The sequence below is a fragment of the Tenrec ecaudatus genome, chromosome 13, assembly GCF_050624435.1.
Source record: "Tenrec ecaudatus isolate mTenEca1 chromosome 13, mTenEca1.hap1, whole genome shotgun sequence".
Taxonomy (NCBI): domain Eukaryota; kingdom Metazoa; phylum Chordata; class Mammalia; order Afrosoricida; family Tenrecidae; genus Tenrec; species Tenrec ecaudatus.
In genome coordinates, this window is record NC_134542.1 from 102949132 (window position 1) to 102964870 (window position 15739).

General features: G+C 43.4%; 1 protein-coding gene across 1 annotated transcript in view; it reads right to left on the reverse strand.

Moving 5' to 3' along the window:
• Nucleotides 1-8594: 8594 nt before the first annotated feature.
• GYPC (glycophorin C (Gerbich blood group)) overlaps nt 8595-15739 on the reverse strand; it is a 51966-nt gene continuing 44821 nt past the window's right edge. The window contains exons 2-3 of the mRNA XM_075529393.1: nt 10412-10462; nt 8595-9218 (exon numbers count right to left, since the gene is read on the reverse strand). Coding sequence (XP_075385508.1) covers nt 9022-9218; nt 10412-10462 — 248 coding nt within the window. The 3' untranslated portion in view covers nt 8595-9021. The remainder of the gene's footprint in view (nt 9219-10411; nt 10463-15739) is intronic.

Below are 15739 nucleotides of genomic sequence, written 5' to 3' on the forward strand. Positions count from 1 at the left end.
TTCTGTAGAGCACCAACTGAATGGTCTTCTCCCTCTCACCCGCTGAAGTGAGGTCCCTTTGCTGAAGGGGTTTTAAGATGTACAGCTAGAGGGGATCATATATGTTTCCTAGAAGCTAACCGGCTCTCTACCTAGTTCCATGGGAAACCTGATTAGAAGATTACTGCTTTGAGAGCAGGAACCGGCCTTAATTTTTTTTTTGCTTATTTGTTTATGCTTATAATAATGGATTCCTACAATATTTGTCCTTTTGTGATTGACTAACCTCACTCAGCATAATGTTTTACAGGTCCCTCTGTGTCATGAGGTGCTTCATGGTTTCATCACTGTGTTTTAGGAATACAGAATATTGCATTGTGTATATGTATCAGAGTTTCTTTATCTATTTTTCTACTGATGGGTATTTGAGCTGCTTCCAGCTTCTTGCTATTGTGAACTGTATTCAGTGAGTGTGAGAGAGAATATGTTGTTCATATTCTGTCTTTAATTTCTTTGGGGTACATACACAGCAGAGTTACTGCTGGATAGTATGATATTTCTATTGCCAGTTGTTTCAGGAAGCATGATATCACTTTCCACAATGGTTGCACATATTTACAAGCCCATCAGCAGTGTATAAGAGATTCATTTGGGTCTCTAATCCATCTTGAGTTTGATTTTGAGCATGGTGGGGAGGTATGGGTCCTGTTTAATTTTTCTGCAGATGAAGATCCATTTTTTTCCAGCACCATTTCTTGAAGAGGCTATACTTTTCCAATTTAATATAAAGGGACAGCAAGCTCCCAAACTCATTCTATGAAGCCAGCACAACTTTGATTCCAAAACCAGGCAAAGACCCACAAAAAACAAAAACTACAGATGAATATTCCTTATGAACATAGATGCAAAAGTTCACAACAAAATTCTGGCCAATGGAATTCAACAACATATCAAAAAAAGAACAATTCATCATAACTAAATGGTATTCATACCATGGATGACAAAATGCTATGACATTTGAAAAACAATCTATGTAATTCCTCACATAAATAAAATAAAGAATAAGAACTGCATGATCCTATCAATAAATGCAGAAAAAGCGTTTGACAATACCCAGCATCATTTCTAATAAAAACACCCAATAAGAGGAATATAAGGGAAAATCCTCAACATAATAAAGGCCATAAACAAAAATCCAAAGGCTACCATCGCATTCAATGAGGAAAAGAAAACATTTCCCCTGAAAACAGGAACTAGACAAGGGTGCTCCTTACCCCCCCTCTTATTCAACCATTAGGAAACAAAAAGAAATCAAAGGAATACAATTGGGCAAAGAGGAAGTGAAGCTCTCGTTATTTGTACATGGCTTTATAGAGAGAGGACCCAAAAGACTCCACAAAAGGATTGTTGGAATAAATGATGAATTTGATAACGTAGCAATATACAAGATTAACAAGCAGAAATCAACTGAATTCATAGATGAGCTCTCCAAAAAGGCGTCCAAAAAACAATACCATTTGCAATCGCCACAAAAGATAAGATACCTATGAATAAGCCGAACCAAAGAAACAAAAGATGGTACCAAGAAAATGACAGGCCATTATTACAAGAAACCAAAAGATGCCTGTACCAATTGAAGACTAGCCCGTGTTCCTGGAGAGGAAGAGAACAAATACAACACAAATCCAATCTAACTCCCAATGTCATTCTTTAAAGAAATGGAAAGGACTGGTTACCACCTTCATATGGAGTGGGGAGAGACCTAGGATAAGTGTAGAACTTCTCAAAAAGAAGAGCACAGTGGGCCTCAGAGTGACACCTGTGTAATGACAGACACATAGACCAATGGGACAGGATTGGGAGGGGAAAAAACAGAAATAAGAGAATCCAGCTACGGACAGGATCCCACCACTTGTCTGTCCATTTGCTGTACTGGGGTGGCTGTGTGTTTCTGTGATGTCACTGGCATTTCCAATGCCAGCAGGGTCATCCAAAGTGAAGAGGTTTCAGCAGAGTCTCCAGACTAACAATAGGCAAGGAATGATTAAATGGTACAATACGCGAGGTGTATATACGCCAATAAAACTATTTTTTTAATCTCCAACCTCAGAAACTAACTCAATGGCAGTGAGTTTGGAGGGGTTTTGTTGTTGCTGTTGTTGTTGTTGTTTGTTTGTTTTTGTCCTGTGACTCAAGGCTGAGCCTCTAGATGTGGGAGCAAATCATGAAGTCACCTGACATATTTGAACATGTTTGTAAGGCCTGAGGTTTTCTGGTGACATTACCTTTGAGCAGTTGAAAAAAACAAACAAACAGCCTCGAAATCTAAAAATCACCTTATGCATCACAAACTTAGAGTATGTTCTTAGTAATAGAAAATGAAATCACGGGGGCGCAAATGACTCTACCTCCCGGAACCTGCCAGCACCTGCAGGCAGGGGAGTGGAAATGGGCTCTGTATCTCATCCTTAGCTGTAATCTTTTCCATTGAATGCTCCAGAAGACAGACGTCTCCAATGGAACCTTTAAATGAACACAGTAATAAAATCATCTTTGAATGGACATGTTGGTGGGCCCTCGTGTTTACAATCCAAGTTGGAAAAAAAAAACCCAAAAACCCTGCCTGTTTGCATTTACATCGGAAGGCTGAGCACGGGGAAAGCACTATTGTGGTATTTTTTCTTTTCATTTTTTCAGATTCTGAGTCAGGACCAACATTATGTCTCTGAAGTTCTCTGCATAAGCTTCTCACGTGCTTATGCTTTTTAAAATATGAAACACTTTCTTTCTTTTCTAATTTATCAAAATGTTTCCCTTCTCAGGAAATATTGGTGTTGGTTGCCCAACAAAAGGTTATTAAATTGTACAAATGAAAAACATTACATTAAAAAATATTATGTATTTTTAACAACCATTAAAACAATAAGCCTTTCTGTTAAAAAAAAAAAGATAATGGAATTTTCCCATGGATTTTTTGAGGTCCTCATGTGTAGTCATCTCTGGGTTAATGAGAAAAATGTTTTCCTAAATTTTTTTCATTACTGAGGTTTCATATTGATAACTGCGGTGGTTACATAATGTCATGTCAGCTTGATAAATAAGTATAGGGGCGGAGTCTTATCTGTCAATCAGGTCACAGCCCGATGATGCCTCCTTGTGGCATGGCCTTCTACTGAGGATTCTGGGAACTTCCTGTCCACACGCTCTCTCTGCTTCACATTCCTGTTAAGAAGTCACACTCAGAGAACTGGAGGAGCCGTAGAAACCGGCACAGGTGCTGAGATGCTTCAACCAGCATTGGATCCACAGACTTTTCACCCACCAGCCTGTGATCATCCTGCATTTTGCATCAGTGCATGTGCTGTGTGAGTCTGAAGAGGACTTTATGAACTAGTATCAGACATATGGGCTAATATAGGACTTATGAACTTGATCAGGACTGGGCTGGGATGTTTTCTCAATATATAGTTGCTCTTTGATATAAAGCTCTCTCTTACACACATTTAAATGTCCCTGGATTTGTTTCTCTAGTCAACCCAGACTAACACAGTAACTATTAATTGATCATTATATTATATTAATTATTATTATATTGTATTAATTATTTGATTATATTTATGTATGTGTGTTTATAGTTTATTATATTATGTTAATTATAATAATTGTGATATTTTCATTAGAAAATTAAATATAAACTAAAGCTTGGTGTTATGGTAATACTGATCATGGGTTACAAACTTTCGGTAGCTATAAACTTTTATTTTCTGACTAAAGGGTAAAAAACTTTCGTTTTTTGATCTGATCAAAGAAATAATGTTCCTATGTCTATTTTAAGAGGACAATTCCAACTGGCCTTTGACATTGAGGGAATGTTTCTTTGAGCCCAGTATTAATTAGCAACTGGTGTGGTCTGGGTGCTTCCAGAAGAGGGACTGTAGGGGACTGGCGGATGGAGATGGCCTCCCGACATGGACATCTGGTTGGTGGGCTGCATCGTGGCAGAGCTGCTGCAGGAAGAGACCTTGTTCACTAGGAATGACTATATCCTTTACACGGTGGAAAGCAGTCAGGTGGTTTTTTTTAATGGAGGTGCCGACTTCCTTAATGATTTCTTCATATCTCTTCTGACTGTAGGTGGCTCAGTGAAATCCATTTTGTTAACACCAACAATTAGTTGTCTCACACCCAGTAAAGCAACCAGGGCAGTGGTTCTCTAATGCTGTGACCCTTTAATATATTTCCTCATGTTGCGGTGACCCCAACCATAAAATTATTTTCGTTGCTGCTTCATAACTGTCATTTTGCTACTGTTTTGAATCGGGCAACCCCTGTTAAAGGGTCCTTTGACCCCCCAAAGGGGTTGCAACCCACAGGGTGAGAACCGCTGAACTAGGGTATGCTTGTGGGTCTGCCCATTCTTGGAGATACCTGCTTCAAATTCACAAACACCAACTGAAACAATCAGGACAACACAGGCAGCCAGTGCTGTTTCTATAATCATGCTTTTGATAAAGTGACTATGTCTGGGAACATTGATAATGGTCGCTTGGTATTGCTGGCCTCCAATTTCCACACTCATACTCAGCTTTCAGCTTATACTGAAACCCAGGTATGATAGGAGTCCTTCCCCCACTCAGCGGCTTTTTTCTCAAATTTTTCAGTAATTCTTTTGTGGATCCCACCACATTTATAGATCATGTGACCAGTATTGGTGGCCTTGCAGTGATCAAAGTGTCCAATGATGATGACATTGATATAGGTCTTTTAATTTCCATTCTGGCTTAGATTTGTGTGATGCTTTACACCCACACCTGTATTCTGCTGGAAACCCCTTTGGAAAAGCAGTCCAGCTTTGATTCCAGACAATTCTGTTTATGTAACACACATTCACATGTTAAATTGGGACCATTAAAATGCCTTTTGTTCTACTGGTGGTACTGTGTACAGTTAAAATCCTTTGGTTCTTCAATCATGCTCATAAAATGCTTGGGTGAGGAAAGGAAAACAATTCAGTAGCTTCTCCTTTAAGGGAGCACAACTATGATAAAATTATGTGGATTTCCTGACAAAAGAAAGAGAAGAAATTTTCATAATAGTTACACAACAATTGCTTTGGACCCCTGATTCACTCCCCTTTCTCCTAGTGAGTTAATGAGATCTATTTCCCACCATAAAGATGTGTTGAAGGTATGTCGAAACGTTTTGCATAGTATCAACATGCAAGCCTCCACTGACAGCACATTAAGTGCACAGAAGGTGTAGTGGCTGGGAATTGAACGGGCATCCCTCATGGAAGATGAGAATTCTACCACCAAACCACCACTGCCCCAAGGCCACTAGCAGAACGCTTGTAAAAGTCCATCCTGTATATTCCTTTTGTATCCTGTCTAATGTTCTCATTGCCACCCCCTTGTGATGGAGAACGCTGATGCCTCCTACTGCCCATGGAATAAAGACAGAATTTATTCGCATGAGTATAAGACTCTACAAAAATCACGCAGAGACAGCCTCTGAGTTCGTCTGACTTTCTAAGTAGGAAGGGGAATCAAACTCCACATTAGCGCAAGGTCAATCCCAGTGAGACAGAGATCAGACGTACCTCCATCCTCCAACCAGTTCACCAGTTCTGACACCATATCCTTTACTTCTCCGCTGGGTTAGACACTTAATTGCAATGTCCACACCGAACTCACAGACCTTCCTCGTGATTACGGACCATATTAGGGAAGTTAACTAGGTAACGACACTGAACCAGAAATGGTCAAAACAGTTCTTCAGTCAGGACAGCTCAGCCTCTCGGCCACATGGCCCGTTGGCTCTGTCCTACTCCGGCAATGTAAAGTTAGGGCTGCCAATAGATGCCCAGAGGGCATTCCAGTCTACCATCACCCTCAGCCAGTGGGAGCTCAGCTCCCTCCTAATTAACTGCCTGGAAGCACACCACTCCGCACTTGAGTCTCCTGCCAGAAGGGGTTCAGGGTTATTTGCTGTGTGGGCTGGGAAGCCCACTACCCTCGCTGGTGCTCTGGCTCTTGGTTCTGCCGCAGCATCTTCTCGATTCTGCCATGTCTTTGTGGCATCACTTCTGTCTCTGGATTTAGGAAGTTCAATGTTCAGGGAGCTTGGTTGTCAAAGGGCATGGTCGATCCTTGCTCTTCTTTCTTGATGAGTGTGAGATCTCCCTTTCCCTTCTGATGTGACTTATTTTATAATCTTATTTGAGCAGGATAGCATAAAGCACTAATTCCCTCCTTAGAGGTTCAAGTTTTTACACTATTAACACTCACTCACAGCTGAGTCATATAATCCTGTCAGCATCTCTCCTTCCTGCTCTTATTCGGTTCTCTCATGAAAATGGCATTTGGTGGGAGTTACAAAGATGACAGCTGGAAGAACTATATCAAGTAATTCTCTGGACTACAGAATCTCAAAGATCCAGCCCTGATTAATTGATTTATCCTCTTCCTTCCAGCTCAGCCCAGCCCCCAGGTAGAACTGACCCCTCCTTCCTTGGTGCTCCGAATGGATCTGTATCACTACCCTCATAGTATCAACAACCCTTGGAGAAGGTTATGTATCTGCATGTTTATCTTGCTACTAAGTCATTCACTCCTCATGGAAGGGGCTGTTGAATCCCCATATTTATGTAGGTGGTTAGTACATCTTTGTGCATTGCATCTATACGTGTATATTCCCATGCACAGGCAATCTAGACTCAATATGTAGATTCAATGTCAGGACAAGAAAGAAGGCTCAAAGTAACCCAGTTTTGTGTTTCATAAGTATGCTCCAAGAAACATTAGTTGCACAAGTTTTAATGAGCATACTTTAAGGGAATGGGATTTTTAGGGTAAATTTGGCAAATACTACATGTCCCCTGCTTCTAGGAGTCATAACACACTAGAGTAATATAGGTCTTGATAAAACTTTCACTGGTTTATGTTTGCTTAATACATTAATTTCCACATTTACTTACATTTAGAACATCCTTTGTGTTTAACTATATTCTGCAATCCATGAATGCAGTGTTTTCTTCTATGAAAAAAAAAATCCAAGTTCACTGCCATCGAGTCAATTCTGACTCATAATAACCCAATAGGACAGAGTAGAACTGCCCCTGTGGATTTCTGAAACTGTAACACTTTACGGGAGTAGAAAGCCTCATTTTTTTCCTGCAGATCATGCTGGTGGTTTCGAACTGCTGACTTTGGGACTAGCAGCCCAACATGTAAGCACCACGTCACTAGGGCTTTTCTATAGATGAGAAAATTAAGGTCCATCAAGACTGGGTTACACAGAGCAAGGCCTAGCTTTGACCAGACTCCCTTCATCACCTAATATTCGATGAGGTCTCCCTCCTCCTCCTTGACTCAGTCTCCTCGTTCCCGTGTCTTTGAACTCTGCTGCCCCTCATATCCCTATAGAAAGTGCTGGGCACCTTTCTGACAAGCCTCAGGTGGAGAAGGTGTCGTTTCAAGAACCGTGGATCCAAAGGAACACTCCGGGCAGCCCAGTGTCTGGGTTCGGTCTTTGGTTTGGAGCTACTTGTCTTTGAATGATGCTGAGTTAGTAAGGCTTAGAAAGACTCACATGCAAGGGTCTGGGCAAGGAATCGACTTATGCCTATGTTAATCCATTTAAATATGGTTATTCCTCAAGAATGATGTAGAAATGGTGGTGATTAGTAACTTTCATTAAACAAGAGATAACTTTATATTCAGCACTAAGAATTGGCCCTGACACACAGTAAATACAGTACTTATGCAACTAATCTGTCCTTAGGTCAGCTTCTAATTTATGGTGACCCTGTGCGTGAAGCAGCAAAATGTTGTCCGGTCCTGTGTCACTTCCATAATCAGTTACATGTTGGACTATTTTGATTGACAGCGTTTTCATTGGCTGAATTAGGGGAGTAGAGCATCACCTCTTTCCTCTCTGGCTACTGTAAGCAATTAATGTGCTCAGTGGCTAATGAAAAGGTTGGAGGTTCAAGTTCACGCAAAAGGGCCTTGAAGGAAAGGTCTGGTTATCTACTGTGAAAAACAAGCAGTCATTGAAAACCGCTGGAACCCAGTCTTACTCGGACACTCGTGGGGCTGCCATGAATCGGAGGGGACTCAATAGCACCTGGTGGGTAGCTTTAGAGTTACCATATTATCAGATTCACTCTGAGATGAAGATAATGAGGACAGAAAGGCCAAGCACATTGCCCAAAACCTGTACAAAAAAAAAATTATAGCCGGAGGCAGGATTCAAACCCATGGAATCCATCCCGAGCAATCCCATTTTTAATAACTTATGGGTCTGTTTAAGTAAAATTGATAAAAATCAGAAAGAGTGAGATTTGCTCATAATTCGTTCTTTTATCCAATACCATTCATTTAAAAATCAACGCTTTTGCCACCTGGAGACTCTATTCTAAAGGTTCAGTAATCCTTACATTTCTTCCATGAAGTTGACAAAGGACATGACCCTGTGAGCTCCCAGCTGTCTTTTTTGCACAATACACTGTAAGTGGCGAAAGCAAGCTCTGGGTGGGACTCAGCTCCCATCCACAGACAATCTCCGGCCGGTGAATGACAGCGATGCCGTGTAACTCAGAAGACTTGGTTACATTTCAAATTTATTTCCAATGGTTAGCTGTTGCATCAACGGGAGGCAAAGACGGCTTTTCTCCCAAGCCCCTGCTGTTCCCCAAATGTTACGGGCAAACTTTTGAAGCCATTGACTCTAGTCAGTATGTAGGAAAACTCCCTTTCTCCCTCCCCCAGTCCCTTGGTTTAGCCACCCGACAAAGCCTTGCCTGTGACGGCAGCTTGAACTGCGTGGGGAGCGTGTGCCTGTAGACGCGCCTTCTCCCTGACGGAGCAGAGAAGGCCATGGAGTGCGCCCTGGGTCCCTCCGACGGGTTCAGGCCTTTCTCTCAGCTCTAGGACACAAGCCTATATTCTGAGGCGCGTGTCCCGGGAAGGTGGGATTCCATGGTCCGGGCCGGGCGGAGGTGGGTGGGTGGGCGCGGAGAGGTATCGTTTTTTGCGCCTCTCAGATAAAGTACTCCCTTTGGCTGCTGTCACTGACATCCTGGAGGGTGGGGTCACTCTGGAGAGCCGCGTCTGCGCTCTCGGCAAACTCCGTGCCCTTGGCTTCATTGGTGTGGTACGTGCCGTTATGCCGGTACATATACAAGAGCATGACGTGGACGAGGCACACCAGGACGAAGGCCACTGCAACGATCACACCTGTGGGCAGGAGAAAATGTATGGGTCTGTGTTGAGCTGACGGTCCAGGGCCCGGGGACACACAGACATTCTACCCAGAACAGACATACTCAGGTGATCAATTCTCAACACCAAACCATGAGGTGCAGTCCCTCCTCATTTGTACTTGTGCCTGATTTGCCCTCGACCTTCTCCCTGTCTCCTCAATGTCTCCTTCCTTCCTTCCTTCCTTCCTTCCTTCCTTCCTTCCTTCCTTCCTTCCTTCCTTCCTTCCTTCCTTCCTTCCTTCTCTCCTGGCTCACCACTCTCTATCTTCGCTCAGCACTTTCCATTCTGACGTGGGAATAGCATCCCAGGATGACTCCCTGCTCTAGACATACTGTCTATGGAGGAGGGGAGATGTGTGTCAGTAGAGAAGAGGCACACCTGACACAATACATTTCTGTGCGCATGCTGGAAGGACGGGCCCTGAAAGGATACAGGACTCTCAGGAAAACTCCAAGGATATCCTGGGACCTAGAATTTGCCAGGCTAACCCCACGAGCCACTTTAGGAATAGTAATATAAGTACATGGAGGCTACTAACTGTCTGTGGGGTAGCCTGGGTGAAGTGCAGTTTGTGTTTCTCATAAGCCTGAATACTGCTCCATCCTCCACCCAGATCCCCTTTTTTCCTTATGGAGTGAGGTTGGGTGAGGAGAGTCTACAAGGAGGAGAAGGAAAGACCGGGAAAGGCCTGAGGAGAAATGGGGTCCTGAACGATGTATAAACATAAAGGCTGAGGGGGTGATTCGGAAGGCTAGTTTTCTCTTTAATTATAGATGAGTCCTGGGCTCCAGTTTCCCTGAGCTAACAAGAAGAGTGAATCCCAAACTAGGAAGCCCAGACGTTCTTGAGACACTGTTCAGTGTCACACGTGTAAATAATAAGGAGCAAGGAATTCCAATCAAGGCCAGGAAGGGTAGGACAAGATTTGTCATGAGTCAAGGATGGAGGTAGGATGGCAAGGAGAGTGTGGGATGGAGAAGAGGGTGAAGTCCAAGAAGCCCCTGTCAGTCCCCTTCACCCACTTTCACCCTCTCACCTCAACAGACCATGCCTCTCCGTTGCTCCACGTTGCAACTGACCATTGAAGAGGGGAACACATTTCCCAAAGACCACCCCCAACCTAAGGAACCTTGCTCCTTCTCCTTCAGGGGCCAAGGATAACTCACCTGCGATGATGATAATGTCGGTCTCAGTGAAGGCTGCCTCGTGCTCTGACTCTGTGAACAGGACAAAATAGCTAAGGTGAGGGAGGGAGGCTTGTGCCTATGGTACTTCCATCTGACCTGCTGCCACTTGACCCTCCTCACACATCCCTATACCTGTACAAGGGACAGAGGCTGAAGCATGAGAGGCCCCGTGCACTGGCCTGGTGAGGGCAGACACAGTACAGGACACAGGCAGACCTCTGGGCTGGGACACACGGGCCTGCTTGGCCCCTAACCAAGACCAGGAGGATCTAGGAATCACAAAGGGAGATAGCACTTCAATGCGGGATGTTTCCCTGCTTTGTCTTATTCTGAGACCAAGTCCTATTTCTGGGGAAACCCAATATCTGGGGACACCCAATAACCAACCACTCGATGTGCACAAAGGAATGTACTGTAAATAATATCAGTTTCTCTGGGCTTCATTCCCTCCACACACACCCCCTAATAATGATAAAAACAGGCCCTTTGTGGAGTGTTCACTTATGCCATGTATTGACTTAGTAACTTTCACATTAATCCTATGAGATATATAGTTTTTGCCCATATCACAGGTAGGGAAACCGAGGCTTCAAGAGATGCCGTGCCCACAACCACACAGCTCATTAAATGGAGGGCCTTGCTCATCCCATCCCTCACCTTAAGCTGTGTGCCTTTCTCTTTTCCTGTATTGTTCCGTCTCCATTCTGCTCCTCCTAAGGTCCCACTACAAGACTTTGCACTGCCTCCTGTGGGAGAGACCCTATGACATCATTCAAGTTCCTGTGTGGTTTTCCCAACTGCGCTGGCCTGGTGAGTGGAAACTGCACCTTGACCTCCAACCACTCCAGGAGAGCAGTAAGCAGAGGTGGTTGGTCTTAGATCATGGCAGTATCAGTGCTAACATGGAAAGTTATGCTCCCACTACATGGCCTGGGCATCTTACTACAGGGCAGGCTGCTCCCTAATAATCCGTTTCCCTCAATGCTCTCTTACATGAGAAAGCTAATGATAATCTCTGATGCAGCTGCCAGATGATCTCTCTGAAATGAAACCAGCCAGAGGACAGTGGAGGGGAGAGAGCCAAGCTGGGAGCCCAGGGAAGAAGAGCAAGCTAGTGGGAATGGGAAGATGGGGGAGAGGACAAAATGAGCATCTATCAGGAGTTAAGGTAAAGGGAAAACAGGAACCAAGCAGAAAGGGCAGCAGAGAGGACTCAGGTTTCCAAAACATAATATCAGTCAGACCTGGAATAGGAGGAGGGGAAGCTGAGGTCATGTTCCGATTCTAAGACACAGTGTGTAAACAAGCACACTTATGGCACAGAATCCGCCCTAGAGTTGTTAGGTACTTCAATTTTGCTCCCACTAACGGCAACCCACAGTACAACAGAATTCAATATTGCCTGGTTGGTTTACTCAAGTTCCTTTTTATGACTACTGTGAGCCCTGGTAGTCTAGGGGTTATGAGTTGGGTTATGATCCACATGGTCAGCACTTCGAAACCACCAGTAGCACAGAGGAAGAAAAATGAGGCTTTCTACTCTCGTAAACAGTTACAGTCTCAGAAACCCACAGGGGGCTCTCTATGAGCCAGCATTGACTATAAGCAGTGATTGTAGTTTGAGTTTGATATTTCAGGTGCCTTCTAACATAAGGGGATCCTGTCCCAGCACTATGTTGGGAAAGTATTTTGATCTTTGAATTCTCAGTGGCAACTTTTCAGAAATCAATTACTAGACCTTTTAAGTCTGGATGCTCCTGTTTACCATGAGAGATGCTACAGGGATTTAAAGTACCTGTGTTATAGCACCCAGAATCACAGCAACACACAAACCACCATAATATGACAAAGTGTAAGATAGGGGCTAAAGCACCTAATAGGTATTCAGAAGTTATTGAAAGCATGATTTCTAAAATAAATGTGTGCGTGTGGATGTTCTAGTCCATAATTATCCACTGAGCCGCACTCCCTTACTTTCAGGTTTGTAAGAAAAGTTAGCACCCTCCGCAAGTCAGCACAGGTGATTACACACGTTTAGTTGCTCAGAATCATCCCTAGGTATTTTCCAGATGAACCCCAGTACTTCAGTTTGTCCAGTTGAGCTGTGCTTTGTTCTTCAGCAATTAGCGATAGATTCCTGTGATCAGATAGTCTTGTCAGCATCTGACATATTTTAACTCATTTGTGGTGCTGTGGTCTCAGCATTGAGTTGCTAATCATAAGTTTGTAAGTTCAAATCCATTAGCCACTGAGTTTCAGAAACCATACAGAGAAGTTCTACTATGTCCTAGGGGGTCACTATGAGTCAAAATTAACTTTATAGTTTTTGGTTTAGATCATGTGAAAGCCCGATTTGGTAGAAGTTATTACTGCACAGATTTGGAAGCTAAGTCCCAGAAAAGTGTAATCATTTTCCTGAGTGTTCAAACACTGCTAAAGTGCGTTCAAGTGCAGACAATCGGTTCCAGAGCACTGAGTCCTGCAAAGGCAATAAGCAGACAAGAGCCTAGGTGAGCTAGGTAAGTCCTAGATGAGAGACTTTAATTACTTTGGGTGAATTTTGTGGTTTGGGTTCTAGGAACATGTGTCCAAATATGTGTCTTGAAACATTAGAAGCAATCCTGGCCAGGTCAGTTGGCCTGGGGCAGCACCTGAGACCATTGATTGAGCTCCTTCTAGAGCGCATGCTCATGGAGGGGGTGTTGGGAAGCCAAGCCTGCTCTGTTCAAATTACCTCTCTTCACGCCCACCTCTCCCATATGCACCGAGTTGAATTTGCATAAGTCATACAATGATGCGATTGCTGCCAGAGTTCAGTCCATTCATCATCGTCAGATTTGCCACCCATGTCACAACAGTGCAGAGGAGGAAACTTGGGACAACTGGGAAAGGTGCACCAGTAGCATTATCATCCCCGGGAATAAGTTAAAAATACAAATGACCGGGTCCCCCGCGGCCCACTGAGTCAGAACCACTGAAGTGGACCAGCAATATGTGTGGTAAAAAGCTCTCCAGAAGAGTGATCTAACCCGAAAGACACGTGGATACAATTTGCATGGCTAATGGACCACACAAACTTCTATCTTCACAACTCCAAGGCCCAAAGAATTCGATGCTACCCAACTACCCCTATCAGTTCTGCCAAGGATCACATTAGAATGTCTTGGATAGAATGGGAGAAAATATGGAGCAGAAATGAAAATTTAAAAATAAACAAGGCTCACTGGTCAGATAGAGACTGACGAGACCCAGAAGACTATGACCATTAATCTTTAGGTCTGGAATTGAACTCACCTCTATGTTGGAATAATCAACCATTTAAGATTAAAAGGGCAGCATTTATCCACAGACTAAGTTCAGAGGGATAAATAAGAAGAGTGTTATAATGAAATGTGCAAATACCTGAAGTTAGAAAGCCAAAAAGGAAGCCTATGCCCAGCTTATCTCGAGCTGAAAGAACTAAGAAAACATTAAAGTTTTTAAGTTGAAGCATTGAAGGACTCTATGGAGAAAATCATGAATAATGCAGGAAGCATCAAAAATGATGGAAAGAATATACAGAAATGACATTCAGCCATTCCCTGAGGCGACGTATGATCAAGAACCAATGGTACTGAAGGAAGAATTCCAAGCTTCTCTGAAAGCAAAAAACAAGGCTCTAGGGATTGACAGAATACCAATCGTAAAGTTTCGGCAAGCTGGTGACACACCAGAAGCACTTCGTAGACTGTGCCAAGGCATTTTGAAGGCAGCTAGCTGGCCAACCAACTGGAAGTGGCCCATATATCTGTCCATTCCAAGGAAAGGTGACTTGACAGAATGTGGACATTATTTAACAATATCATTACTATCACATGCAAGTAAAATTTTGCTGAAAATAATTCAGTGATGCTTGAAACAGTACAACCGCAGGTACCTGCCAGAGACTAAAGTTGGATTCAGAAGAAAATGACGCTCAAGGGATGTAATTGCTGATGCCTATAAAATTTTTTCTGAAAGCAGAAAATACCAGAAAGATGACATCAGGAGAGACCAGTTCCTGGAAAAGGGGATCATTCTTGGTAACGTGAGCATAAAAGAGGAAGCTCTTCAGGGAGACGGACCGACAACAAGGGCCTCCAGCATAACAAAAATTGTGAGGGCGGAAGGGGACTGAGGAAGGTTTCCTTTGGTTGTGCTCACACGAGTCACAACCAGCTTGATGGCACCTGAGGGAAAAAAACGCAACACAATTGCTCCATGAGAAATAATCTGAAATGAAAACAGAAACCCATGTACCGAATGTTTCACAGGAGAAATAACATGAGCAGGAGAAGCAGCTCCATTTCTCATGTGAAGGAATGGGTTCCATAAATTGTGATCTGCATGTTAGATATGTTATTAAGCAGTGATTAAAAGGGTGCATGGAAAATTCTTAGTGGGATGAGGACATGTTTATAGGAAATGAACTACCAAAACCACTGCTGTCCAGTTGATTCTGCCTCGTATAGACCTACCATACAGTTTCCTGGGAAATTTTTATGGGAGCATACAGCCTCATCTTTTTCTCGCTTTGTAGCTGGTGGTTGGTGTTTGAACCACCAACCTAGTAGTTAGCAGATCAATGTTTACCTGGTAGCACCTCTCTGACTTTGGCGTGAAAGGCACAGAGTTCTATAAATATTAATGATATTAACATTATAAAATGGTCTTGAAAAAAAGAGTGAAATAGAACACACCTGTATTGTTGATGAATAGTTGATGAGTGGGGACCTATAGAAGGTATTGATTTATAATTTATAGATTTCTGTCCTTTCCAAACGTTCACAATGAAAACATCCTGCTCTTACAGCTAAGAGATCGGCGGATCTTCACAGCCGGTTGTTACTTCACAGAACATTCAAAATCTTGGCCTACAAGGTCTACAAACACCATTGACCCCAGACGCAGCCTGTGTTGTGTTGCTCCATCCAGATCTCTTCCGTGTCTCCACAAGCCAAGCTTGGGGCATAGTTTAGGCATGGAGCCACAACTGCCCCCTCTGAACGACCTTTCTGAGCTTTGTGTTCACACATGATTTTCCCAACCTGCCTGGTAAAGGTGCCAACTTGAAAACCACTGACAACATTTTTAACGATGGCATTGCTAGCATTGCTGTGACCGTGTGCTCATCTGTTTTTAGAATCCTAGCACTTCCAGTTGGCAATGACCTTTGTAGAACATCCTAGACAGCGCTGCTTTGTACTTCCATAGCCTCCCCGGTGCAAGGTCCTACCTACCCTGTGCCCACAGCTTTCCCAGGGCTGTCAGTCCAGCGCCTGCTCCCTC